At 34.3% G+C, this 26,449-nt stretch overlaps 1 protein-coding gene across 13 annotated transcripts in view; it reads right to left on the bottom strand.

Annotated features, from left to right (window-relative positions):
* Positions 1 to 26,449, bottom strand: part of PLXNB2 (plexin B2) — a 404,398-nt gene that overhangs the window by 81,508 nt on the left and 296,441 nt on the right. For all 13 annotated transcript variants that reach the window (XM_039338498.1, XM_039338541.1, XM_039338548.1 and 10 more), the window contains 9 exons: positions 22,928 to 24,044; positions 21,945 to 22,127; positions 18,795 to 18,917; positions 16,370 to 16,470; positions 9,370 to 9,496; positions 6,117 to 6,267; positions 2,985 to 3,096; positions 1,918 to 2,020; positions 1,174 to 1,275 (listed from right to left, as the gene is read on the bottom strand). In XM_039338498.1, coding sequence (XP_039194432.1) covers positions 1,174 to 1,275; positions 1,918 to 2,020; positions 2,985 to 3,096; positions 6,117 to 6,267; positions 9,370 to 9,496; positions 16,370 to 16,470; positions 18,795 to 18,917; positions 21,945 to 22,127; positions 22,928 to 24,044 — 2,119 coding nt within the window. The remainder of the gene's footprint in view (positions 1 to 1,173; positions 1,276 to 1,917; positions 2,021 to 2,984; positions 3,097 to 6,116; positions 6,268 to 9,369; positions 9,497 to 16,369; positions 16,471 to 18,794; positions 18,918 to 21,944; positions 22,128 to 22,927; positions 24,045 to 26,449) is intronic.

The raw sequence follows: 26,449 nt of genomic DNA, 5'->3' as shown, positions 1-26,449 counted from the left end.
AACATATCTTGTAGAATCCACCCAGGCTGTATGTTGAAAAAAGAATAAAAATAAAAAAAATAAATAACCCTGATAAATTCTCTTTCCCTTTACATAACAGGTCTAACTTTCAAACTACTATATCAAACTGACTCATTTTGTCTAGACTTGAAAATTTTACAAGTAGTATGACAAATGTGAATCCCAAATATCTAATGGGAAAAATTGGTTATATTTCTGATCAGTCAACATAGATTTTAATACCAGTATGTAAAATACTAAAAAGCAAAATGAAAATGGAATATTTTCATCTAGACCAAAAGTTAATAAAAAGATAGAGAGGAAATGGTTTGCAAGTTCAACACATCCAAGGCAATTAGACTATTGCAGAGGCATTATTTCTCTCTCCTCATTTTGAGCCCAAAGAAATGTCAAATTTTATATTCATGCTCCTGAAAAGACATCACATTAGTGTTATACAGCACCCTCAATCCGATTTGTGTCTTCACATTTAATTAACTCTGGTAGAATTAACATTGAAAGTAAACTAAAAAATTCAAGAGCATCCACTTTCTCAATGATTTCCTCATATTTCTTACGGTGTACATAATACGCACTGAGGACTATTGCTATACTTTATTCCTCAATATTAACCAAAACATTACAATTATAAATACTATGCAGAAAAAACCAGCAGCGTTCAGGACATGTCCGTTCATAAAAAAACAACAACATTTATTTAAAAATAATTTACCAAATGATGTTTTGTTTGCATCATGCTAAAGCATGGAAGTGGATTTTAATCATATCGTCATATAGATCAATTTCTAATGAATCACCGACCTCTAATACAGTGATCAAATTTTCCTGCTAATAGAAGGGTTCATTAACATGCAAAGCAGCTCTTTGTATGAATCCCTATAGATGTACAGGTTCATCTGCTGATGAAATTCAGAGAAACCCCACAGCGCTAAAACACACTGGAAGTTTTGACTGGATGATGCATAACTTTTATCTAGTAAAGATATTTTAAATTATCCATCAAAACAAGCTTTAAAAATTGCATGATAAATTATGTATTCTTTCCATTCTAAAAGGCTCCTCCCAACATTTGACATTTAATTTTTAAACAAGGGAATTACAAACTATCGGGTTTTATATCTTAAATACATATTAGAATTTATTTAATTTTACCTGATAATTATCTAGATTCTTTCCTTCAAAATAAACTTTTGTTGAGACCTCCATTGGTATTACTTCAGGACTGGGATTTAGAAAATGTGGACATTCTTCTTCCTAGAGGACAAACATTTCATACATATTAGTACAGAAATTGTGTATATCAGAATATGTTTCGGACAATGATTTTTTGTGTTATTATTATTTTTACAGATTTGACTATAAGCATACAATTAATATGTTGGAATGTCTGAACTACTACTCAACACTTGAAAATTTTCCATCCTTACAAGTAAACTATGAAACAGAATGGAGGGCAAATATAATTACCTAAGCACACAATTATAATTCAGATATCTACGTCATATTCATATTGCTTCTGCCTCTTCAATGACAGGGATTTTAAAAACAGGTCTATATCTTTTTGCTATGAAGCATAACTCAACTGACTTTGGCCCTCTACAATGCAATTAGATAGGTTTCACAATACATTTACCTTATAGCGTTTATTGCTGTATTGCCTGATATACTATCAACCTGATTTATTAGCTGATTGCTATCTTAATATTACCTGCAGAACTTCTAAATTTTATTCCTTTATATGGTCACTGGGCTGTGAAATATTTTTTAATACAGTTCTATACAGTAGTTATATTTTATTTGAGTTTTAAAGATGTTGCCCATACTAAACATTATCTCATTTTATCATAACCAAGTTCAGCCAAAGTCTTGAATGAGATTCCATCTTAGAACATTTACCATATTCTGTTTAATCACATCCTGCTCTAGAGAAGCATCTTCACAGACATGATTCTTCCAGTCCCATTGGCAATTCCATCTACTGCTTGCACAGGAATAACACCTACATGAATAAATAAGAAATGCTTTTAGTTTGCATGCTCTTTGGCTCCTTTCTAATAATAATTTACAATGTCATTTTGTACATTAATAAAAATCCAAAGTCTTTCAGAGACAAAAATGTCACTTGGAAGGTAGAAAATATTCATTACTGCCTGAGTGCATGTATGTACTCTTTAAACCAGCTGTATCTTTAAATCCATAGCTGAAATATAATCCTGGGAAAAGACTAACTGGTTTATAGAGATGAAAACAGGACCACTACAGACATTCACATGTGCTGCAAATCATATTTTTGCTTTATATCACAAAGCCATAATGGCCTGTTGATAGCCCAAAAATTCAACAAGGTTATCTCCCAAACTACCAGATACGCAGATACATGTTCTGATATAAGGACTTAAGAAACAACTAATGGTGTTACAAAGGTTCAATATTTCAAAATCCTGCTGTTGCGGTATATGAGACTATGGCTGCAGTTTTTCTACCAGCACAAAGGACTCTAGGGCTGGAACAATGGTTTGTTACCATCATATGTAATCATGATACAATCATGTGTTATATCAGGCTATTGGACCAGGAGATTTCCAAACTTCACCAACTGTTCCTTAACCCATCAAGATAATTGTTTGTATTGTTTTCAGTTATTTAACTTACAAAGCAAAGGAGATAAGTCAGACAGATCTTAGATGCTTGAGTAGTAAAGGTCAGACAAAAAATGCTTCAATGAAAGCAAGTAAAATGGAGTGTCTCCCCCACTATTTAAACACTTTTTTTAATCAAGATACAGAAGGTCTCAGTTACAGGAAAAGTCAAGGTATAGTTTACATCAGCTTTGCTGATACTCCACAGAAAAGTCTTCTTTGAACAACCTGACTATGAAATCAAAGACATTAATTATTATAATATGTGAGTGCAAATAGCATGGGAAGGGGAGGTATAATGAAGTTCAGCAGCCAAACACTTACGGCTCATTTTCAATATGATTTATAGCTTCTCCACAGTCATAAAAAGGGTATGTACCCGATGCAAAAAATATATTATCTCCAAAGGTCAGATTTACCAGAACCAGGACAGAGTCTACAAAAAAATAGTAAAGATTAATTTGATTGAAGATGCTTTACAATTTACACAGTTTGGTTCAATTTAAGGTCTATTCCAATAATATGCCCTACTGAAGCATTTAGTGAACTTCTGAGGTTAGGGCATTAATCTTTGACTCTTTCTTAATAGCATATACAATTAAACCTGATGACAACAGGCATGTTAAAATACTTTAGAATCCCAAGCTTTAACAATGCCCAAATGTTTTTTTCCAGAAGTAGTAAACATCCTATTATTGAAAAATATAGTCTGATAAAAAGTAAAAGGAGAATAGCAATAGCAATAGCAGTTAGACTTATATACCGCTCCATAGTGCTTTACTTTGTAAGTGGTTTACAGAGTCAGCATATTGCCCCCAATAATCTGGGTCATCATTGTACCAACCTCAGAAGGATGGAAGGCTGAGTCAACCTTTAGACCTGTCAGGATGGAACTCTAGACTGTGGGCAGAGTTAGTCTGCAATAGTCTGTGCCATCAGAGAAACACCACAGATAGAAAATAAAATGCATGAATAAATCTATTAATGAAAGAATATTTAATTTTAGATTTTTAATTATGTTAATGCTTCAAAAATGATTAGGCAGAAGTGTTTGGACCTTGTGTGAGTATAGCACCTGTTTGCTCTTTATTAAAGCACACTAACTTATTTCACATTTCTATACAAGCCTGTGAAAAGTCAATGTGACTTTAAAAAACCCAGTATTATTTTAAGTTTATATGGAAGCCTGAAGACATTTAGGATGCTTTTAAAGAATAGTAAAAGTGTTTTGCTTATACTTAAACTTCTGTTGAATTTCTAAAGAGGATACACTCCTATTTGTTTTTAATAAGATACATGGATTCAAAAATAAATGCATACATACACACAAAGATTGCATATAGAAAGTATATGTTGCTGAAGTCATTTATAAATAAAGCATGCTTCTCAAATAGAAAATATGTTCTGAAAATAATAATTTGAGACTAAAATTTTGGAAAAAACACTAGTATATTGCACATATTTCCTCTATTAATACATTACAAATCTGAATTATTACAGAATTAAGAATAAAATAGATTAAAAATATTATTGTCACTCTAAATGTATACTAAATCAGCATATATTAAGAATGAAGATCTATAGAAATTGAGGCTTTCTCAATGAGACTCCTAGCTATTCCTCTTATGGAAATCATTAAACCTTCTGACAAGCTATTTCACAACCTATTGAGCAACTTCAAACTCTGCTTTCCTCTAACAGCTTGTGGAAAGAGTGGTGACAGTTTAGATTTAAGCTCACTTCATGAAAAATTCCAGTGAAAATTTTTGGATGTTTTTCACTTTAGGCCATACATTCAGAGGTCAACTGGAAACTGAATATATATTTTAGAGACGTCAGTTAATTCAGAGCTGTCGCTTTCAAAACAAATTTATTATGACATAGTTCATTTGCATTGATCAAATCTTCTCAGGAGAAGTGGATGTGACTAGAAGCATTTCTTACATTCCCCAGGAAACCACTAATTCTTACATTCCCCACAGGAAACCACTTGCAACAATCTGCAAGAAATGGCATTATATAAGAAGGCATGCACTATTAACTTGCTAGAAAAATGCACAAACAGAAAATCTCTTATGTTCAATATTTATGAAGCAGCCACTGTCTCATCTTCCAAAATATAGTCTACAGTGAAAAATAACTTAAAATGCATTTATATATCATTCTACCATCCAAGACAAAAATGGCATCTAGGTCAACTATTAACTTTGGCTTTAGTCAACCAATGGTTTCGGCATACGATATGGCTTTTAAGGCAACTTTTTCAACCTGGTCTCCTGGATAGATACTGGAATGCAAATTTGAGAAGATTAGATAGTATAATCTTTGTGTTTACTGTTTATTTACTATATTTATAAACTGGCCCAATCAACTAGGATTCTGGGCAATAGAGAACACGATCGGTATACCAAGAACCAAAATGGGAAGTTCAACCAAATAAAATAATAAAATACAAATCTAAAGTAATAATCAGGACAAACTAATACTCATTGAAATAACAAAGTTTGACCTTGTGTCCTAAATAAAAGAATGGAGGAAGTCATCCTCATTTCTGGATTTGGGGTATTTCAAAGAATAGTTGATACCACTGAGAAGGCCTAGCATCGGATCCACAGCCTAAGAACTGCATGGAATGGGGATGGGAGAGGCTCAATAGTCCTATCTGCAAGATGAATTGGATGGATAGATTCTAACCTGACATCATTGTCTGATATAATCCAGTGCTTTAAAAGTGGATGAATAGCACTTTAAAAAGTCATCCAGCTGTATTTATATGCCAATGGATTGTCTTATCAGGAGTCTTGTCAATGAAATTTTGAACCAGACAGTTTATAAATCATTTCCAAGGGTAGCCTGACATAGAGAGTATTACAGTAATCTTACTATGTGGCGAACTGAACATGACTCACTGTTGCTAGGGCATTTTATTCAAGGTAAGAGATACAGCCAGTGCAGCAGCTGAAATTGAACAAAGATCTCCCTAACCATGGCTTACACTTGCTATTTCATCCTGAGTCATGAGTGCTGAAAGAGCTCAAGTTATGCATCCTTGGGGAGTAACTACGGTATCAAGAGTAACTACGGTATTGATGTTTTTAAAAAGTACCCTGATGTTTACTGGCAACAAGCAACTCAGTTGTAGCAGGCTTTAGTCCAAATGAAACTGAAAGCCTATTTAGAAGTTCATCCATATCCTTCACCTTTTAGCTTTTTTTGTAATACTTAACATAAGCCTAAGGAGACAAATATGCCTGGAATGCATGAAGCAGAATTAACAGACAAGCTGCTATTAATATTTCTGAGAAGAAAAATGTTAAAGATATCATTTTTAGACTAATGCCAAGAAAAATGAATCACAGAAAAACCCACACAACATTTGTTGTTTCAAGCAGCTATTAAAATAGTAGCTTCAAACTTGGGATATGGGATTTATATGGGGCTCGGCTGTATCTTTACCTTGGCCTTTGGTTGTTGGAGGAATTTGATTTGGAGGTAGGCAGATAACAGCATCACCGTGTTTCTCTGCCTGCTGCCTCATTTCACCAAACTGACACCAAAGCTGATCATCTTCATTTAAGTCTGGCAAAGGGCTTATAGTAAATTCTACCTGGAATTGTAAGAACAAACAATACTTAGAAACAATACAGATTCTAACAGAGCAGCAAAAAAGTGCAGCTGTAAAACTTTGTACAAAAATAAAACAAAATTGATCAATGTGTAAATGTAACAATAGTGGCATTTTAATGGGTTACTCTTAGCCCTAGTAATTCTGGAAAAAAGCCACATGTTTTACATACAAAAGGTTAAAGATTCAATACTTGGTACTGAACAAATTTTTGAAAAGTTTGGAGCAAAGATCTCAGTAGAAGACCCCTTGCTAGTTGAAGTAGAGAGTAATTGTTTAGATCACAAATAGACAATTATGGCTCTCTTGATGTTACTGGATTCCAGTTACTATGACACAGACCAATGGATGATAGGAATACTTTCAATAACTTTCTAGACCAATCATCTGTTGCTATCTAAGGCATCTTCACAGTATTTTCATACATTTGGTTAGCTATTTCCAAGGAAATTAGTTCAGAAAGGGCTTATAATGACATTTTATTACTTTCAAATGACACCTTATGTTATTTCAAGAAGCCTGATGTACTGATAAATTTTGCATTTTTTATACCGGAATGTCTTTTTTAATTTTAAGAATAATACTTTGTGATGATTTTATGGAAACCAAACCAAACCATTAATAGAATTCACCCATCCTCTCTTGTGTTGTCATCATATTTACGTAATACTGTATTTACACAGTATGCTGACATATATTTGGATAAATCTTAGGAACTGACTTATTTTTGTTGTAAAAAGAACAGGGCAGTCCCAGTGGAACATAATTTGAATCAGTCTGCATGAATTTCCACTTTTTCTTTTTCAATTTTTAGATGGAATTCTCTATGTAACTTGCAAAGGTGAATTGTCCCCTAAAAAACTGCCCTGCATATTTTTGAAACAAGACATAAGCCATTTTTGTCATGCTTTTATGTCTCTACAAAATATAACAAGTCTTTTGTTGAATTCTCACTTCAGCCTAAATGTAGCATCTATTCAGCACAGAAGTTGTTTAGACTTTTCCAGCACAATTAAAGCATGCTGTCCACAGAACAGCATAAGCCAGAACACACAGCAGGAGTTGTAAGTCAGGCTGGAAATAATCAAGGAACTTATTCTGAAAGGACAACAAGGCAACTGCCCATCAAATAGAGCTGAAACAACATTTTGTTTGGTGAAGGACAAAAATGAGATATTTTCTGAGGAAGAGTAATGTTTGGTTGCTTTACAAGCATTGCAGAATGAGCACCCCAATGTTTAATTTAATACTTATTAAGAAATAAGTATCCTCAAAAAAGATGAGAAAAAATGGAATGGGTTAAGAAGTTCATTGATTTGAATAGTTCCCTAAGAAAACTGCTGACATCTTTCCCAACACTTTAGACTTCACAGTTCCATTCTGCTTAGCCATCGCCTTTAACTTCTGTGTGTTTAAAGTAATTGTGTGGCCTATTTTCCCAAGTGAGAGAGTTTTGCCTTTAGGAATCAGAACATTCGGGTCATGAAAAAATGAACCACGGGAACTGGTAAATGTAACTATACAGTCAGGGAATGAGCAAGAGATGAAAAGATGCTATCTTTTTGTACTATAATTATTCACAATATAATATTGCTCCTATTCATTGTAATTCTTCCCCCCCCCCCATATAATACTTTTGTTTTGAAAGGAATGGGGATATCCTATCTGTCTAAACAAACTAAATTCATGACTTAGGATTTTTTCTGTCTTTATAGTAATGATGATCTCAGCAAGATACTTTGTTTATTAAAGCTGAGTCTTCAATTGCTAACTCACCGCAACATACTTCTGTATCTTTTGTATAAATACCTAATTGCAAAGGACTCCCAAATTGTAGTTTACCATTTGAACAACCGAATTATCTAACAGGAAATCTCTTTCTGTTGATCATTCTGTGCAAAATGCAGAGTTACTAAAGATATGTCAACACCAGATGTTTCTGTCTCCTGGATGTACTAGAAATAGCCAGTAAATCTAATTCTAGATTATATCTCCTAAGAAGAATCTGCTCTAGTACTTAATTCTGGGGGGGGGGGTTCTTTCAAAGTTTTATGTTTACAGGGTTATTATTATTATTCCTTTCAAAGTTTTAAGTTTAGAGGGTTATTGTTGCGTCCTTCGCGAAATGGCAATGACACGAGAAGCAGTTGTAGTTCTCAGGAACTTCTTTATTTCTGTTCAGCATACTGGTTACAAGACGCCAACAACGCCCAAATCTCCCAGCCTCTTTTATAGGCCATTCCAGGGCCAATCTGCAACATTTGGCATGCCAGCACCCGCGCATGCGCTCAAGTGCTGGCGACAGCCAGTCTGGTCCCGGGCAGCTTGCACCTGCCCCATTGCAATGCCCCGAGCCTGCTTCCACAGGCTCAGGACATAACAGTTATTATTATAAGAGCTGAGCTATAATATTTTTGGCTTGTTTAGCTATAGTTTAAGGTCTGATTGGAGGGCTAGTCTGCAAAATTGGCATTCCCTTTCCTCAGATATTATGGGAGTATTTCTCAACTTTGGAAACTTTAAGATGTGTGGATTTCAACTCTCAGAATTCATCAGCATGCAAGGTTGCCTGGATATTGAAATCCATACATTTTAAAGATCCCAAGGTTAATTAACACTATATTAAAAGTAGCCACAGAGAAGCTATAGGATATGGTCACACCCACTTTAATTGCATGTTTTAGTACTTTGGAACTAAGTCTTTATCTAAGCAGATATTATGAAAATATGATATTCTCAAAATATGGAATCTTTAAGTCAATCTACCTCTCACAACTCAAAATATAGCTCTGCAGATGTCTTTTTAAATTGTCAGTTTCTTGGGTACAGGCAAATTTCACTTTTTTTTGCACCCAGATGTTTTGAAAAGAAAAAATAGAACTTCAAGATTTTATATAAAACTAGCATTTTCTCAGAAATAAGTACAAGATAAACCACATTAAACAAGCACAAGGAATGGTAATTAAAATAATCTAAACTGCTTTTATGTATGACCATGCAACACGTGTGCACAACTATTTCCTACCTACCTACAACCCCAAACATATTTTTTTCATATATATGATGAATTTATTGCACATTTACCTTGCTCAGAACTTTCCGGCTCATATTTTGAGGGTTAGCACTTGTAATACTCAAGCAAACACCATTAGGACTCCAAAGCCAATTATTTTCCCTAGCTGATCTTTCACAGTCCTTTTTCCTTGTGCATCTGGAATAAATAATAAAGCCTAATGTTATCCAAAGTAAATTAAAAATTTTAACTCAACACTCAGTCAAAATGAAATGACATTCAAACCTATGCAAATTGACAAATGACAGATGGCACACGTTAAATGTTTAATATATCATTTTTCCTTTCTTTCAGTTTACTTATTGTTCTTTGCGACAAGATAATTACCTATGAGCACTTAAAATGAAACAATAAATGTACAAATAATTGTCTTAAATACAATTTACTGTACAGTACTGGAAAATCTAATCTAATATTCAAGAAACATATAATGGAAAAGTAGCTTTAGCTGTTAAGAAGCTAAACTCTTATGAAATATATAAATCTGGATTGTTTTGATTATTCTTTAGCACTTTTCAAATTTGCCATCAGTTCTTTATTTTTAGCCTGAGACTTAGCTCCGTAGGCTCTCTCTCTGCTACAGAGAAAAGAAAACATTTCTGGCTTTGGAATTGGTTATTTTTCATTGCTGGAGGAAATACGAATTTAACAAAGTTCTTGAGATATGATCTACTTTCAGGTTTTGTCAATAATTTTAAGGAATAAACAGCACTGAGAACTCCAAATAGAGCTGAATGCAGGAGAACCCCATCTAAATTTATTGTGACTTTGGGTGGCTGAATATATTACTGCCTACACGCTTGAAATGTAAATAAAAATAAAAACACAATGAAACCATCATATGCATTTTACAGGAATAGATTCCATTAATAAAAATCTTTTGAGATGGATGGCCAGCCAACAGCTGTGGAAGACCTAAATTTAATGAATAGACACAGGGAAGCCAGACAATTGAAAATACCATGGGAGACTGTAAGGACCTAACTAGCAATGAGTCTAACAACATGGAATGGCACACTTGGCAAACATTTTTTATCTGCAGCTCAGTGTGAATAATCCTGAAAGCTACCTCTCCTGAATTGCAAGTTCTAGTTAAATTGCTTGGGTCTTTTTCTAATGTAATTAATAAGCTCCATTCCTTGCATCTAGCTATGAAGGTAAAACATCACATTCTTAATACAGGACATCAACTGTATTTTTAACTATGTAGCAAAGTAGAACAGAGCTATCTTATTTTGAACTTTTTTGAGCAGAGTCACATGACTCCCAGATTTGTTATGAGAAATTTTCCTAGACTGCAGAAAACTTTATTTGGCATATACATTAGGAAAAAACTAACACTGATGAATAAGTTCAGTAATGTCTACCCAGAGTGACAATGGTTTTCTAAGCTTCCTCCAGTGGTGGGATTCAGCCAGCTTGCACTGGTTCAGCAGAACTGGTAGCTAATTTTTTGTTGAGTTCAGCGAACCGGCTAAATCCCACCACTGGATGGTGCCCACTGAAGCCCTCGCCCTTTTTCGCAGGCTCAGAACGGCCCGCTGGAAGTGCTTGGATGCCACTTCTGGAAGTCTGTTCTGGGCTTTGGAGGCCCAGAGGAGGCCTCCCTGTCCCAGAACAGCCTGCCAGAAATGTGTGCATGCTGCTTCCTCCAAAAGTCTGTTCTGTGCCTCGGAGGCCCCCCCAGGCCCAGAACGGCCTGCCAGAAGTGTGTAGATGCCACTTCCGGAAGTTCGTTCTGGGCCTCGGAGACCCAGGCCCAGAACAGACTTCCGGAAGCAGCATCCATGCAGAGAGCCGGTTGTTCACATATTTGAACCCCACCACTGGCTTTCTCCAAGATTTTCTGCCAATTATATGTAGTGATGAAATCAGAGGACTTTCTCTTTTCATTGTTTTAATTGGTTTTTAGCAGTTTTAATTGTTTATTTGCAACTATTTTTTGTTTTCTGTTTTAAAGTCTGTCAGCTGCCCAGAGTCACATATGATGATTATAATGGATGACTACAATGTAATGGTGTGTGGAAAAGGCCTCGTGAGAATGGGCCAAGAAACACTGCCCAGGTAATGATCAGATAAGAGACAACTAGTCTGCAGCTAGATAGTGGATACAGCAAGAGGCTCAGAAGTGACCCTCCCAAATTTTGTAAAGAAGATAGCAGGAGAACTGTACCTTCAGACTTGTTAATGTAACTTTACAATAAAATAGAATTAGCTGATTTGATAGTGTTTCCTGTCTGGTGTATCCAGTAAGGCTGACATATAAAATGAATGAATGATCTGTATTATACTGCTAAATGGTAGGAATCTGACACATGTAATCTGGTATTATGTAAATATGACACTAAAATAAAATGCTGGCAGTGTACCATAGCTGTCTCCTTGCAATTAGGACATTGTCACTATTGATATCTAAGACTAATGAGTATCTACCACATACTGTGTTGCACCAAAGTGCTGTTACTACTAGCAAATGAAATCCCCAACAAGCAGGGCTCTAGACTCAACTTTCCTATCTTAGCAGGATGAGAAATTTGTAACATGCCACAATATTCCTCAATATATTTTTAAGAAGGTAAGCATGACTCCATTCTGTTATTTTTATTTCACATTTAACTGTTAACATATGTATTTTATGCTTTTCCCAAATGTCCAGCATATGTTGCATCCGTTTTTTCGTCTTTATTAGAGGTCTTTGCTTTGAGATTTTTTTTTTTTTTACTTTAGGCTTACCAAGTGATCTTCATAACTCTTTAAGAATTTGAATCTGGTATCTTGGACAATGAAGGAAAATTGAAAGACAGACAAGATTTACAAGAACATGGTGGCCATATTTGCAAATCCAAACAAGATATGAAAAAGATGTTAAAATAATGGGATTTTATAAAGAACAGACAGAATTTGACCAGATACAGTTAAAAATAGATAAAAAGTTGATTAAGAAACTCTATAAATATCCGTTAAGCCTAAAGATGGAGGAAGAACAAGCAAAAGAAACAATGATAATATGGGCAAAGAACTTTGAATATAATATAGAATTAGAAAACTGGCAAAAGTTATGGGAAAGAAATGTTAAATTAACTAAAGCAGTCGCATATAAAGAAAACTTATATAAAATGTTTTACAGATGGCATATGACACCAGTGAGATTAGCAAAAATGTTTAAAAATATTTCAAACAAATGTTGGAAATGCAAACAAAGACCAGGTACTTATTACCATATCTGGTGGACATGCCCTAAAGCAAAAAGATTTTGGTTAAAAATACACTTATGGTTGGTGAAAATGACTAAAAAACAAATAGACTTTAAGCCAGAATTATTTTTGTTAGGAATAATAGGAGCAAATTATGAGAAAGACTGTATATATTTAATTCTACACGTACTAACTGCAGCAAGAATTGTATTTGCCCAACATTGGAAAAATGAAAATTTACCAACTGAAGAAGAATTAATTAAGAAAATTTTAGAGTGTGCAGAAATGGATAGGCTGACTTTAAAGATAAAAGAGAAAGAAGATTCCGTGTATTTTAGAACGTGGGATAATTTTTATCAATGGCTAGAAAAACGAGTTAGAGAGAAAGGAATGTGATAGGTAATTTTGAATATATATTAGCAAGAAGAAGACCATTGAGTGATTAATTAACATAGTTTATGATAATTAACTATTACTTATTGTTTTTTTTAAACTCATGAACCCAGACATTATGCTGTTTGCTAAATATTGAGAATGTTATTTGAAAAAACCCTTAGCTCAACCCCAACCCTAACCCTAACCCAAATCCCAACCTCAATCCCGACCCTACCTTATTCCTAATCCTATAAAAACTAATAAAATATATATTAAAAAAGAATTTGAATCTAGGAACCTTGGTCTTAGTCCAAGATTTGAATTATGACATGGACAATGTTGGAGAGTGCTGGGAGTTATAGTTCAACTGGAATACTACAAGTTTTCCACATAGTGTATTAACGATACCATTGTAACCAAAATAAAATAATCCAATGCTACAAGAAATAAATTTTATGTACACTCTGCTCTGCTTTAAGGTTCTAACTTCTAGTATATTCTTGAAATATCCCTGAGCAAACTATGTTGCTAATTGATCTTTATAATGTGGTTTCTTCTTAATTTTGTCTTAAATCTTTCCTCAAGCCCAGTGATACCCTCTTCTTTGATGGTTGTTGCTGTCTCTCACAGATTTGACTTGGTATTACTATAGGTATCAAACCATATATTTTCCTGCATAGATCTTTGATATGTCAAAATAATGAGAGCAAAAGTCAGCACCAAAAGCCAAAAGAAAAGCTACTTTTCCAGTAAATGTGATTGTTTTATTCGTATTTCGTGAGTTGCATGAAACACATATTTTAGACTGTATGCCTTGGTACGGCATTACAATAAGCTTTTTGGTAATTTTACTGAAATCTTCTATATATTTAGAGAAGAAGCAGGATCCTCAAAACCCAGCCCCTTCCTATAACTAAATAAACTCTGTGCCAAGTTTATGAATTTCATATCACAAAATCCCATTTGGTTCTGCCATTGGGTTAATTAACTTGTAAGTTAGAAACAGAGTTTAGACCCATATTAAAAATAAGTCTAGAGACATTCAAAAATTTTGGTTCAGCAAATTTTAAGCATACTTCTGAAATATCATTTAATTACTATGCTTAATCTTCAATCAAGTGATAAATAGATTGTTCAGTAACTGGCAGAATTAATAGTAGTATCAGTAATAGTAATAATCTGAGCAAGAACTGGTGAGACCACAAAATAGATAAAATACTAGAAAATGAACAAGCTAACATGCTTTGACACTGTAGAATTCAAACAGACAAGCACTGCCGCATAACACCCCAGACTTATCAACAGTGGATAAGAAACACAAAAAACGTCTGGATAGTTGACATGGCAGTACCTGCAGGCAGCAGAATGCAAGGGTAAGAACTGTAGAAAAATCACAAAATACAAAGACCTGCAAACAGAAGTAGAACAATTGGGCTAAAATAAAGCAAAGATAGTACCAATAGTAATAGGCTCTTGGGCACAATCCTAAAACATCTGGAGCACTATTTGAAGACCATTGGCATTGATCAAAATCATCATCAGTAAACTGCAAAAGGCAGCCTAACTCAGAACAGCTTACATCCTGTGACAATATCTGTAACACCATCAGACATTCACATCTGCCTATCCCAGGTCCTTGGGAAGGATTCAATAGGCAGGCAAAAATGCCAAATACAGTATGAACATCTGACCAGTAGTGGGACTCAGATGGTTTGCACCAGTTAGGCAGAACTAGTAGCTAATTTTTTGTTGCCCAGGCTCAGAATGGACTTCCAGAAGCAGCATCCACACAGAGAACTGGTTGTTCACATATTTGAATCCCATCCCACTGATTGGGTGACAAACCATAATAACATCTGCCTGTGGTGGATAAAAATGCCAAATCCAGTCTAATCATCTGGCTGACTGTGCGACAAAATATATTAACATGAACTAGTCTTTTTCTTTCAAAATTGCAATGTAAAAGCTTAGAAAATTCATCTGACTGACTGTGAAATCTAGAAATGAAACAATTTGAGAAACAACAAAAAGCCAGGCAAATCCAAATAAAACCTTTAAATTGTAAATATTAATAAAAGGGGGGAAAGACAGATTGAAAAGGTAATGTATATAAAATGTAAACTTATTCAAATTGGAAGTAAAATCTTGCTTAAAATTTTCCTAAAAATGTCCACTCACATTTGTAAATTTAAACAATACAAAAAAAATGATACCAGCTATATTTTGTCTTTGTAACAACATCTACTGGGATTCATTGTTTGTGATTTGTTGAGATTCTCTCTCTGAAATAGCTTTTTGATACTATGGCACAGGTTTTTCAAGAAGTAGGATTTAATCCTATGCATCTCCAATTAGCTCAGAAGAGATCTATCTGAGATCACAGAGATTGTGTAGATAGCTAAAATAGTTCACCTTTTAATTATGTTTTATGTTGTATGCTGCACAAATTTAAACAATAGAAATGGTCCTGAATTTCAAGTGGGCTGTTGATATATAAATCTAAGAAATCATAAATATAAAATCAAAACCAATATACTAAGGATAACTTTTCTAAGAAAAGCACACAATCGGCTTACAGTATATCAACATGTGTTTGAAAATATTGTGGTTATATCTCCCTTCTCATCTTTGTTAATTTTAAGGTAATTTTAGTATTAATATTTTATTTTAATCTTTTATCTTGTTGCTTTTATTGACTGTAACCAGCCTAGAGTCACCTAGGTGAGATAGGTCTATATAATATAAATTTAATAAATAAATAATAAATGTCTATGCTTGAATGGACAAATTAAAAAAACGAAGAATTCTGTTGCAATTAACTCAGTTCTATACTGTCTATGTTTCAGGTGAACCAAATTCTAATTCTGAGTAATGTAAACTGTCACTCTTAAGGAACTACTAAGTGTAAAGGATTTGAAAACCTAGCATCCACCACATCCCAGACATAATCCTGAATAAGTCTTTGTCACTGCATGCAGAACATTACAAATTCTAGTTCAGTAGCAATTTTTTTTTAGAAAAAGCTTCAGACAGCTAGAAACATAAATATAGACAAAAGAAAGCAAAATTTGGCATAGCATTTATCCCTTCTGCCTCTGATTATAAATCCTTCTTTATAAACATCATTTTTGGAGCTATATTAAGGACCATTTAGGGTTAAAACACAAGAATAAGACTATCACTAGATAGATACTAAACGTTCACCAGCTGTGGCTTGGCAACTACCATTTTCATGCAAATTATATTCAAACTGTACAGGAAAAAATGTAAATTGGTTTTCACCCCGCTGCTCATTATATGTTTATATTGTGATAATTTGTGATGAAGATTTTTTTGTTCTCATACAAATGCTTTGAAGAAATTAGTCAACGTCCTGATCTTGTGAAAAAAATTAACTTGCATACTAAGATATCTCTCTCTTAGGTGCTGCTACAACACTTACTTTCCTTCTGTTACACACCAGCCACAGTAAGGATCCCTGGCTTGGATGCACAGGTTACAGGTTGAGTAACTAGCACAGTCTTGGACAGGCAAACGAAAAACCTAGTAAAGAACCAGTTAACATAAATAAGAAAATCACAGTAACTTTGAAAAAGAAAGCATGGAAAATTATGTTTACACACAAATAATATTCCAACAAGGCATTTTGTATTTTTAGCTTATCTACGATTTGTCCTGCATCTTCCTTGAATAATTTAACCAAAAAACTCAGGAACAAACATTGTTCAAGGTACTAGTGTAATGCCTGAAGATCATGTATCTAAATGGAATCTTTTGAGCCATCCAATCCAATGAAAATCCAATCATGGATTGGTTTACACACACTTACTGACACATTTGTATGATGTCGTATTATACTGAAAACCATTGTAAAGGTTTTTTTTTTCTTTTCAAACAATTCTCACTCAATCTGATCTTCTGTGATAAACTGCTTTTGAACCTGGGGTTCCATTTAGTTTTAACAACTTCTAGCGAGCAATAAACACCCATCCCTTCCTTATCCTCTGCCCACTGAGCTGCAATATTAGCACAGTAAGTACCACATTTCTATCCTTTATAATGCATAATTGAGAGCCTGGGGAAGGGGGAGCAAGCACTCTCTTGGAACTAGGAGTGCAGGATTATATGGCACTCTTTCACCTCAAGGCAAACGATCACTTCTTTCTGTAGAAATGTCAGTACAAGTATGTTGCAGGTAGCTTTTCACTGGGTGCTTATACAACCACAGGGCAACTGAAATTAATAGTACTTTTCCATACCCTCCCTCCAAGCCCCAAAATGTCGCTCACAGTTTAAAAAACTGTCATTGTTCATGTGAAAGTTCAATGGGCTTGGGGTTCTTCCTCTTTATTTTTTACTTCCAAATTTTCATTAATCAAATTGTTTTCACTAAGTCCCTTAGAGACTTAGGATCCTTTGTCATCAGCCATCATTAAAAAAAGTTTAGAACACACTTTGTAAATCATTTAAAAAATGCAGTTGTTTATGGAATTCTCATGATAATTAATGAGGGATACAGGACTTAACATTTTTGAACCTCACTTCAAATTTGGCTGGGAGGCGAGTGAAGCATTTTCCCAACACTTAGTCATGATTAGAAATGAATATTATGGTCTATATACACCCTTATTAAAGATACCACTCTGGAAGTCTAATAGGATTTATTTCAAGTCAGTGTGTTAAGAATTAGAATGTCATATTTCATAACTGTTAGTTGTATTAAGTTCCTGCAATATCTTCCTTCAAGCAATTTAATATCAAAGAGATGGCTCTTAAGCCATATGACAAAAGCACTCATTTTAAATCCCAGCACTTTTGAAGCAAATCATTAAAGAATGTATAACTCAGTGCAACTTATACATAAATTTATTGATTAAAAAAGTTTAGTATAGATTTTTCCACTATACCTTATGCCAATCATGCCTATTTCACAAACAAGCTTCTGCTGATTATCCTTAACAGTATTTTGAATTTGGAAGGAGGCGGAGGAGGAGGCAGGAAATCTGAGCCACCAAGTGAACAGCAATAATAATTAGTGTGAGCTGTTTTAATTTAGAAAACTACATTTGAGAGCAACCACATCTGATTAAATAACATGATAAACAAAAACGTAAGAGATTGTGGGAATTGATGGTGTGGGTTTTCTCCAATTAGTACATGAAAATGGGAGTAGGTTAAGAGAAGAATAAATTTCAAAAGAAAGTTGATTCAAGCTTCTAGCTGCTCCATGGTTTCCACAATATTAACAGAAATGATATAGCAGGAGTTAAAAATCTACATGTATTGTCTGTTTTCCTATATAGTTGTGTCAAACATTCTGAAAAATCTTAATAATAGGTTTTGTACCAAATATTGCATCATTATTGTTGCTATCTTAACTCTGCTCCAAGATGCACACCATCTTTTAATGGTACTTCCCAGCTACAGTTGGATAATAAACCACTACAATTATTGGCAACTGAGCCTGGTGGTCCAGTGGTTTTCATAATGGGTTTGAATTAAGGTCAAACCAAATGTTATGTTAGAAATAGATGCTGTGTATGTGAATTAAAGGAGAGGTATTAATGTTAGTTGTGGAAACAAAATATGGAAAAAGTTCTCTCTCTCTGAATATAATAGCCATATTCCCTCTACTGTAAATTTATTAATACATTTCCCCAAACATCTGACATCATTCAAGAATGAAGAAAACTTAACCTTCTTTTCTTCCAGTAAGGAAGTAAACATGCAGTTGCTGTGATTTTCATTTAGAATCACAGTAATTTGTTAATGGCTCATTAAGTAGTCCTGCAGATAGGCCTTATGATGCAGAAATACACATTTAACATAATTTTTATGATCTCATTATTATACTAAAGATTTTTTACCTTATCTGTAGTCATCACATATAAGTTCTCATGGAGACTATCAAGAAGAAGATCCTTTTTTATAGGCTTATTTTTTTCAATAAGAATGCTAGCATATTCCTTTGCAGGATTTGACAAAGCTACCTGAAATGCAGATTAGGTATGTTATTTTATCTGTTTTCAGTGAAATTAGAATGGTGGTTATTCACTTAAAATGTATTTATATATATACCTTTTATTAGTTAAAATAACCTCATTAAATAATTTTAAGCAATAAGAAAATATGTTTTTATTTAAATGGTATTGGTAACTTAAAATATTTTTATTCCCAGGAGAAATTGAAAGTTTGATTTGCCATTTTTGTGATGTATTATGAAGCAAGTATGGTCCAAGTTTTTTTTTTTTTTTTTTTTTTTATGGTCCAAGTTTTAAAATGGCAAGTCAATATATTATCAAACAACTTCTGAATATAATTTATGATCCATTTGACTTATAGCAGATATCTATTAAAGTGTTAGAACCAAACAACTTTATCAACATGAGAGTTTATGGCATATAATTCTAGAACCATGATTTAGACTTATGTGTATAATCTTAAATGAACTTGACTGAAATGTTAAGCCATCATGATCTTTCTCCTTTTAAGGAAAGAAAAATTAATGTATCTGCATTTAAAATTTGATTGTTGAATAAGAAATATCATAGATTTAAGGAAACCCCATGATTTATTAAACAAACCTACTGCTGAAATCTTGATCTGCAACTAAAATTAAATCTCTTCTCTGATTCTTATATAAAGACACATCAAGATACATTGAAAATAGAATTAAACTTTATTTAAGTCTCTCATTCAACTATAGGGATAGAAGGGAAAGGAGGCTAACTGAGGTCCCAAGCATTTATTCAAACACATGCATATAATCGGACATTAATATTTGGTTAAAAACTTATTTGATAACTGGATATGGACTTTGGACTGATGCGCCTTTCCTCTTCTCCCATCCTGTATTTCTTAATCATTACAATACAAACTTGTAAGCAACTGTGATAAACTGATTTTTTGCTTGCCAGGCTGAAATGGAAATCAACTTATAAATGTAAAAATGTGTCTGTGTCACTCCAGAAAACAGTTCATTAAAATATACTGTCTGTTGATATTTTCTGCTGTTTTTGACCATCACTGAACACTATGATCAAATGCTTTCCCAATAACAGCTGTTGTAGTCTTTAAGATGCCAAAAGGCTGTTTTTGTTGCAGGAAGCACAGCTACTAAAATGGAAATAATATTTAAGCATATTTCTAATCCTGGCTAATAGGCCAAATGTAATGAACTTAAATTAGTTTGCTCATATTGGCTATGCCACTGAACAGATGTCAAGAATCTAAGGGGAGAAGAGAAAATGAAAACCTGTGATTTAGATCTCATTCACTACTGCATTAGGCCCTGATTTAACCAGAGTCTATTGAATAAAGCCATGACTAGTTTGGTATATGCACTTCATTAATCCATAAATGAAATGACAACATTGAATTTCTGGCTAGAACGCAGCTTCCTGTGACCCTTTTCATCATCATCATTTTAGGCATTGTCTATCCTCTTTCGCCTGTTTCCAATTAATATGGTCCTGAGCTTTCTTTTGCCAAATGGGCCCACAATACTTGCTGATGTCATCAGTCCATCTTGTTTTAGGTCTCTTTCATGGATGCTTTTTATCAAGTGGGATCATTCTATGACTGTCTTGGTTCACCTGCCATCACTTCACCTGCCATCATTTCTTGCTATGTGATCCTTTTATGTCTTCCAATTTTTTTTGGAAAAAAGTTATAATCCCCCCCCCTTTTTTTAATTTCAGGGATCTTTTAAGGCTCAATGTCTAATTTAAGTTTTTTAGAAGCTTACTATACCTGTCCCAACTCTAAAAACCTTCCCAAATTTTCCTGCCAAAAGTCAAGAGATATATTTTAGAAGATTTTTTTAAAAAATCTTCAAAACACAATCAAATATATTTAGCTAATAAACTAATAGATCATCATCTTTTTGGGAAGGTTATCTTTGAAGGCTGAATTTGTACTGATTTTAGACTGAAAACTAGATTTCAATTACAGGTAATCTTCACTTAATGACCATTTATTTAGTGACTGTTCGATATTATGATAGCATTAAACAAATGGCTAGTTATGGCTGATTCTTGAAGTTACAGTGTTCCATAGTCACATGATCAAAATTTGGTTATCTAGCAGCCCACTTGTATTTATGACTGCAGCATGCATTTCAACTCCCCCACCTAGCTATTTTCTCCCTTCCCTTCCTTTTAGCCACTCTGCACACTGCTGCTGCTGTCTTCTCTGTCCCAAAGATCAGCTAGGGATGGTGAGTGGTGGCAGGCATAAGAGAAATCAGCAGATGCAAGGCAGCCAAAAGGGCAGAGATGGTGGGGAGTTGGCCAGGAAGTTGAAGTGAAGATATCAGCAGCGTGAGAGGAGGAGCATAAGATCCTCGCCTAACTACTGCTGCTAGGCAACACGATCACATCGTATGTTAGCTAACAACCACTTGGTGACAGAAATTCTGGTACCAATTAGGGATTGTTATGCACAGATTACCTATATTCTTGAATTATGAATTTATGAATTTTAAGCACAGTCATGATTGAGGGAGGAGCTCATTTTTGAGTTATATATCACTAGCATAATCTTTTAAACACTTTACAGATGGTTCTTGACTTACAACCACGAGTGAGCCCAAAATTTTTGTTGCTAAGCAAGACTGTTAAGTGAGCTTTGCCCCATTTTACGACCTTTCTTGCCACTGTTAAGTGAATCACAGCCGTTGTTAAGTTAGTAACATGGTTGTAAAGTGAATCTAGCTTCCCCATTGATTTTGCTTATCAGAGGATCACAAAAGTTGATCACATGACTCCAGGACACAGCAACCATCATAAATATGAACCAGTTGCCAAGCACATGAATTTTGATCATGTGATCATGGGGATGCTGCAACGGTCGTTAAGGGTGAAAAATGGTCATTTTTATCAGAAGTTATCCTTCAAATGTTTTTAGTTTCATTTATTTTACTTAAAAATCAAACAATCTATAGCTGATTTCTGATGGCCGTAATTTTAGTATTCTATCTCACCTAATTTTTAGCATTAAGATTCATAAGAAATTACCTTCAGAATTCTGCCATCTGATGTTCCAACAAATACTACAGTCTTCCCATTCTCCACAGCAAAGGCCACTGCTGTTAAATTTATGCCTTCCTTTTTGAACACAGGTTCTGCAGAAATTCCTTCTTTGCTTCCCAAAGGATACGGTAAATGTTCAGAGCCACATGGAAATGTTACACTTGAATTCTAAGAAAGGATACATGAATTAGGAAATCATAAATTCAAACAAATATTAACCCTGAAACTAGGATTGATCTGAAAATTTAATTGTTTAAGAAAAATAGAAAAGTTGCGCATTATGACATCTAAGTAAGTTGTGAATGGATCAATGGATTACAAAACTGCATATGTTCAACAATGTTAGTATGTCATCTAAAAAAAATTGTTCCGCACGTGCAGGATCTGTAATGTTTCCTCAGATGCTCTAAAGTTGCTGATACACTGCCATTAATATAATCAATCTTTTTTCTCCTATTAAAAAAAACTATTTACAGAAGCAACTACTGTTCCTTGATACAGAAACCATGAAGGCATAATCCAGCCAACAGGAAGCACTTTTAAACTGGAATTATTTTAATGAAAGATATTCATAGACTTGCTTAGATTTGACTGAATTGTGCCTGTTTGAAACCCTTAAATCAGTGTTTCCCAAACTTGACAATTTTAAGGCATGTGGACTTCAACTCCCAGAATTCCACATTCTGGGAGTTGAAGTCCTCATGCCTTAAAATTGTCAAGTTTGGGAAACACTGCCTTAAATGGCCAGCATAAAAACATAAATGAAATGCTGTTTGAAATAGTGATCCAATACTGCCTGAGAGAAAAGAAGATGTTATAAATATTATGTAGAAATATCTCTGAATGATAAAAACCAAAATAATACATTTGGGCTTATTAATGATGTTTGAGTCTTAGAGTTTTATGTTATGAAGGGGAAACATTAGATAAACGTTCATTTCCACAGCAACTTCATTATTTCAACTCACCTGGTGCGATGAACTTTTGCATGGAGCATTTTCTGTTCGGAATGGTTTGTAAAATACATTGCGTGCATCCTTTGTATAACATTTCTCCCTGTTTTCTTCCATTTTTTTGTTGATATCGCTCAAGTTATAAACACACATGGCAGACACCAAAGAGTCTTTTTCCATTCTCCTGAAAAGGCCAATGAGCAGTTTGTCCTGTGGTGAGGTCTCAAAAGCTTGCTCTGATGATGCTAGATTATGTGTTGGGTGTTCCCCATGGACAGAAGCATAGATTGCATTGCTTTGATTAAAAGGACCGGTGTCATCTTTACATTCCAAGTCCATTTCAAAATAGGAATGATAATGTTCATCTTCTTTGCAGAGCCGTCCAATAAGTGTCCTGTTTATAGTGGCCTGCCTCTCATTTTGATTGAAAATAAAATAAACAAATTTATTGTCTTCAAAGATGTAGAGGAACTGCTGTGAGCTTGAGTAAGGATATGCTGATTTAATAGCAGCAGGATCAGCATACAATTCAAAAATCTCTCTCCCATCTCCATTGAAAAGCTGTCGAGTGCTGATTATGACCCCGTTGTCATTTGCCCCATTGCCCTTCCCCACAAACATCATTCGGCCTTTTTTCAAAGAGGTGATCAGCCCAACTGTAGCTACATTCTCATCATTGCTTGCAACAAACGATTTCTCTCCGCTGCCAGTCTCATAGTAAGTCCTGTTGGATATATTTTCAAGCTCTCTTATGGAGCATATGCCCCTAAATAGACTCCCACAGACTACTATTCTTTTCTCCTGAGTGTCCACCAGCAGTAATTTGTTGTAATTGTCTGTCATTTGTTTGTCAGAGCACTGGCTTTCTTCAATGGGAGGTGTGCATTTTTTGTTATCCAAATGTGGCCCGGTGATTACTTCATCTATTGAGGGTTTCAAGTCTTTTGTGAGTTGATGCAGGGCATTTACTGCTCCTAAGTAGACTGTCCCCGTATTATGGTTCACTGTTAGGTGACTAAGTTCCGTCTTACTCTGGTACACATCCCATTTCTTTGACCTTAATGCACGAGAAAAGCAAGAGTAGCTCAGAATGCTCAATATCCATATCCATATAGCCATTTCTCTGTGGTACCTGATGAGTAAAAATTAAAAAAAGTTTATATTATGAATTTCTAAAATAAAACAAAACAAAACTTGAAAAAAGAACAATTTATAAATCTGAAAAATACCAAAAATACCAAAAATCTAAATTGTAAGGCAACCTTTCCAGCTCTGCGGATTGGCGGAGGGAGCAGCCATGGGGGGAGGGAAGAGGACATGGTTTTGCACCTGGATGCAGAGTGGAAGCTGGCATACTCATCAAAACCTTAATTAAGTCTACGAGTGGCTATTTCATAACATGGTCACTAGATTTGCCACTTTTAAACCATCTAGTCTTTTGCATGTAGTTTATCTTAACCAGCAGGGCAGAGATCAAATCACTGTTGTACTGTATGAAAGCAGTATATAATCAAATAAATCTGAGACACGAGCAAGATATTGTTTTCTCACCCCAGAGATTTTTAAAATTACTTTCCAGTAACAGGCAGCCCATTTTGATTAATTGATAACTTTATAAAATCCTTGTCTAATACAAACCTGGTAGAGATTTACAACTTTAAAAACAATGAAAACATATCCGGGATAGAAAACTGAATAAAATAACTCAGAAAAAAGACTGGGAGATAGAAAATGATACAGTCTATTTATACAGTTATAGTTCATAATGTCAAACTCATAGTCTAAAGCAGGGGTTTCAAACTGCTGGCCCGCGGGCCAGATGCATCATAGCGAAACCACCCCATTGCCGACAATGGCAAAAAAGCCGTGATAGGTCATGACACATCACGTGAAATTTCGAGTTTGACACCCCTGGTCTAAAGTCATACTAATACAGAATACAATATGCTTTTGTTAATGGGAAAAAAGCCCTCTGAGGAAATCTCACAAAATTACTTTTAAATGAAATCTGAAATTTGCAAACAAAAATATTTTTTGCCCACATCTGTTCACATGTTTATAATACATACTTTGAAAACAAAACAAAATCTTAGACTGATGTAACGTGAAAGACTCTGAATATTAAAAAGGTAGGGTTGTCACAGAAAATATCTTCCAGGTTCCCGTCTTTTGTAATATACAGCAAAGTTAAGTCTGTGACATAATTCATCCTTGTTGGTATTTTCCCATTACTGACAAAAGGAAAAAAAAAAAACACAGAAGGGAAACTTAGCAGAATGTTACAGTGAAGAAAACATGGACACAGAACTTCCATCAATGGCAATCATTCTTTGTTTTTAGCAAGTGGAAGTTCTGCCATTTGCATTCTGCATTTCATCATTGCTAATTTGCTTCCTGGTTCCATAAAAGAAAAACAAGCAACTCCTTGCATCTCTCATAGGAGGCCCAACTGATTATCTGCAAAACCACTGAAAGAAAAGGAAGTGGGAAACACTGCCCATTAAGAGAAAATAAAACGATGAATTCTGGAATAATTGGCATTCAGTTAATCTGGTGACTAATCATGGAAGCCACTGGAGAAAACCATATCTTCTCACATTTTAATTAAAACAGAACTTTTTTTTCCCCTAGACTATTAAAGTGCATCCATTAACACTATTCCTTTTTAAAGGTGGTTTGAGAAATTCTGTCATAAAAGGTTAATGCTTTCATAGCTATTTAATTAATTCCTAAAAGAAATAAAACGAAGGTGGCATGCAGTTTTTCATTTTTCAGCCCTTTCTTCTATGCTAAGAGTTAGGGCAAAACTAGATAGAAGATACATATTTAAGCATGAATCTTCCTTGATCATCCAAGTCAATTAAAGAAAGGCACCACTCAGTGAGAAGAACTGCGATTTTTTTTTGCCTGTTCTGTATTATATATTCCTCCCACAATTTCTGTCCCCAAATGATTTACTAATATGAGTGTCCCATGTGAAAAAGTAATACAGAAAAAATGACCATAGGACAAAGGCACATGCAAATATGCACTGTACAACCTTGATTTTCTTTTGCTTCAATTTCTGAGATTTACATGTGCATAGTTATGTTATTTGTTTCTAGTTTGGCATTTAAATTGTAGACATAGAAAAGAATAATATTGTTGAAATCAAAGGACCCCTTTAACTAGAAAATGAATTTATGCAATCCAGTACTTCTCTATAGCCCAGTTTATTTTGATTTCTATTGTTTCTGCTCAACCCATCATCTTCTGAGTTATTTAAATGTACATGCTATATATAAATTTCGCATATTCTAATAGTGAATCATGAATGTAAAACATGCATTGAAAATAGTATGCCTGGAAGTCAGACAATATCTGTGTTTTTGCATTCATGTTCGGGTTTCCAGGAAATTTATTAAGTGAGCTCCTGGTTGTCTACTAAACTTGACAAAATAACTGGTTTGGGGCTTTAGAGTCATACTCTTTGTTTATAGACATTAATTTTTAATTGATAATGAGTTTAATTAAATGAAACATCTTAAAGCCATATTT

This window comes from Crotalus tigris, unplaced genomic scaffold (assembly GCF_016545835.1).
Source record: "Crotalus tigris isolate CLP2741 ecotype Arizona unplaced genomic scaffold, ASM1654583v1 scf7180000017549.6302385, whole genome shotgun sequence".
Taxonomy (NCBI): domain Eukaryota; kingdom Metazoa; phylum Chordata; class Lepidosauria; order Squamata; family Viperidae; genus Crotalus; species Crotalus tigris.
Note: the sequence above shows the minus strand (reverse complement) of the source record. Positions and strands in the feature narration are given on the sequence as shown.